The 3,207-nt window shown below is 41.7% G+C and overlaps 2 protein-coding genes across 2 annotated transcripts in view; both read right to left on the bottom strand.

Moving 5' to 3' along the window:
- Nucleotides 1-3,170, bottom strand: part of nags (N-acetylglutamate synthase) — an 11,419-nt gene extending 8,249 nt beyond the window's left edge. Inside the window, exon 1 of the mRNA XM_050069356.1 lies at nt 2,646-3,170. Within this exon, the coding sequence (XP_049925313.1) occupies nt 2,646-3,014 (369 nt within the window). The 5' untranslated portion in view covers nt 3,015-3,170. The remainder of the gene's footprint in view (nt 1-2,645) is intronic.
- LOC126405581 (dual specificity protein phosphatase 3-like) overlaps nt 1-3,207 on the bottom strand; it is a 608,181-nt gene that overhangs the window by 146,952 nt on the left and 458,022 nt on the right. The window lies entirely within an intron of this gene.

Genomic DNA, 3,207 nt, shown 5'->3' with positions numbered 1-3,207 from the left:
GTCACTTGGTAGTTTGTCCGAGTGAGTGGAGGGGGCGTGGCTTAGCCAGAGGTCAATTGTCAATACTTGTGGTAAATTTGTTCGTCACTGGTTCATTCCTTATGAAGGGGGAAGGCGTGGTGCAAACCTCAAGGAATGTTTTCTTGGCAGTAAAACAAAATTTCCCTCAAAGCGTTTGTGAGAAACTTGAAAACCACCGCCACCGCCTGCAGCCAGTGAGGACGCCTCTTTCATCACCTTCAAATCCAAAATATTGCTAAACTAGTTCATACCCACTGAGTGCACAGTTGCCCACGTACAGTTTCACATGGTGTGTATTTGGGATACAGGTCATAGGAAACTGCAGATTAAATAGTCAACTGAACCCATTAAGAAGAGCAATGTATTCAGACAGAGTTAAAATTTGAAAATAAATGTATGATTAACTTAGAAACTTTAATTTTGTGTGGATCCAGTATAAAATTTCTGCTTTGAATCCATTTTGAGAGAATATATTTGAGGATAATGGCAAAAATGTCTAAGTGGTGTAACCATGAAAACTTTGCACCAAATAATTAAACTTGCCTAAAAACACTAAAATTCTCAATAAAATACCATATCAACTAGTTTGACATGATCTTATATTATTACTTTTTTATATTGAATAAAGGTAATGGAATACAATTGTTCTGAATATGAAATTTAATTTGGGGAATCATGAAAGTCAAGTAACCTACATGAAGTGTTAAATGGTGGTTACACCACTTGAAACTTCAAGTAACCTACATGAAGTGTCAAGTGGTGTAACCACCATTTAAGAGGCCGTTTTGTTAATATTGTACAGAAGGTCATGTGACAGGAAATGGTGTTACAGAGAAGGACCCCTGATGATCAGAACTGCTGCATGACAAGGTTAGAATCTCTTAAAATTACTAATAAATTGATGTTTTAGACTCTCGTCAGGTTCGGTAAGTGTACATGTCAAATGATATGACCCTAGAAAAACATTAATAATTCATAAGTATCATAAAAATGAATATTTACTTTGCAAAATTATGTTTGAAATATTGAGACTAAGGCCATGTGCTTACACAGGTGTCCATGGTAATGCCTGTCAAATTTGATTTTAAAATGAAATGTCAAATGGTGTAACCTGTTAACTGGTATTTTTTCATACAAAATATGATTATATACAGGAAAATAAATGTGGAGTAAAATGTGGAATAAATGTAATCCACTTTTGCTGTGCAACACTGACTGTGTTTACAAGGTCTTTAGTATCCCCGTTTTGATTGGGTTTTTTAAGTATCCTGTTTTTGTGTTTGTGCATGTAAACACCATATCCCAAATTCAGAAACTGGGTTATGCCCTTTTCCCGGTTTCGCCACCTGGAGTACTCCGATAGAAGCCGGGATACTGGTGCATGTATACGCTTTATCCCGGTCTCTGACGGCTGCCTGCCGTGTGCGCAGGCGCCAGAGTGACGCACCAGATATACAAGCAACATGGCGGCAACGAGAGCTTCCCATTTTTGGAGCGACGAAGAGATTGAATTTTGCCTGAAAATGGTGAAAGAACTCAACATAACTACGTGTTTAGACGGCAGAAGACACAGAAATGCCGACCTATTCAAGTCTGTGACTGTGATGAGCCATAGCTGTAGTGCGACGTGAGTATTTACTGACGCTATACCCACTAGAAGCCACAGAGGTCTCATTTTTGTCTTACTTCTAAATATAATAAATATATCACATTTCCCGCTCAATCTGTTGTAAACAAAAGACGTAAAAGACGTAGCACACGCCTGCGCAGATAGGATGCAGTGATCAGAAAACGGGTTACTGGTATTTATCATGTATACAGGGATATGAATAACCGGTTTTCTCTGTGTTCCATGTAAACATCATATCCTGGATATGCTCAAAGCCGGATAAGCCTCAAAACCGGGATACTAAAGACCTTGTAAACACAGTCACTGTGTTCTTTAACAAATTTTACATAATTTGTCACGCATGATTTAGAAAGAAAAGGGGTGTATCTTATTTCAATAAGTAAGTACACTTAAATTTACTGTACGTGGACAAAATATTTAATATCTATCATTCTTTCGTGGTTACACCATTTGACATTTTCAGGAGCATTCAGTCTCGCTTTTGATAAAAAATGGTGCAAATGTCATTTTAATTGACATAAACCCAACAAAAATACAGGATGTACATTTTAACAAATCTGATGCATGCTTTTAAAAGATATTTCTGAATTGCTCATCTTGCCAACCCTTAGGCCTATGTCACTGGCCCACCTGCAGGCTTCTGTAGCTTTAACACCTTTGGGTATTTGTTTTGGATTTTTTTTTTATTCAAAGCAGGTCCTCACTGAAAAAGTCCCTTTTTACCATTTATGTAAAAGATACTTAAACAGAAGCTCGTGTTTATTTTCCTTTGTTTTGTTTTTGTTTGTTTGTTTGTTTGTTTGTTTGTTTGTTTGTTTGTTTGTTTTTCTCAAAATTGACATTAGCATGATAATGACTTTAGATTCTTTTATCTCAGACATGTTAGTATACTACAGTACATACAGATATTAGTTAGATGTTTGAGGCAGAGACGCACACATCCCAACACAACAACAGGTGGCACAAACTTCTGAGTAAGTGAACCACAGTTTACCTCCAGCACGGCGAAGGCCGGAGACTGAGCCGAGGCAGCTCTCTGGAACTGGGTCAGCCAGTACCGAGCCTCCCGGGGGTTTCCGCCGACTTCATTCAGAAAGGCCTTCACGTCCCGGTAAATCAGATTCAGGTTACCCAGCACATTTCTGTCTGCGGCGGGGACAAGCTGCTCCTGCTGGGCCAAAGCCGCGGTCTTTCCTCCCGCTCCGGACGCGTCACCGCTCATCGTTCGCCGCTGAGGACCGAACATCTTCCGCTGACGCTGGCCGGAGCTCCGGGTTGGAGCCGCGGGAGACGAGCCCGCCAGAAACCTTCCTGCCTTCACCATGGCCCGACAGCCGGACGCTCCGCTGTTCATTTTGGCCATGCTGCCTGCTGACAGAGGTCTCGGTCCCTCGGGGTAGCGGCTGGAGGTTGAGAGACCTGCATGAAGTCTCCTCAGACCGGCTGCTGACAGCTCTCAGAGGGCGGGAGGGGAGGTTCATTCAGCCCGCTGCTGCTGCTGCTGTGTCGGCACTTCTCAGGTTTCATCATCCGGGACATGGGGGGGGGGGGGGGGG

Source organism: Epinephelus moara, chromosome 18, assembly GCF_006386435.1.
Source record: "Epinephelus moara isolate mb chromosome 18, YSFRI_EMoa_1.0, whole genome shotgun sequence".
NCBI classification, from domain to species: Eukaryota; Metazoa; Chordata; class Actinopteri; order Perciformes; family Serranidae; genus Epinephelus; species Epinephelus moara.
This window is presented reverse-complemented; position numbering and strand designations above follow the sequence as displayed.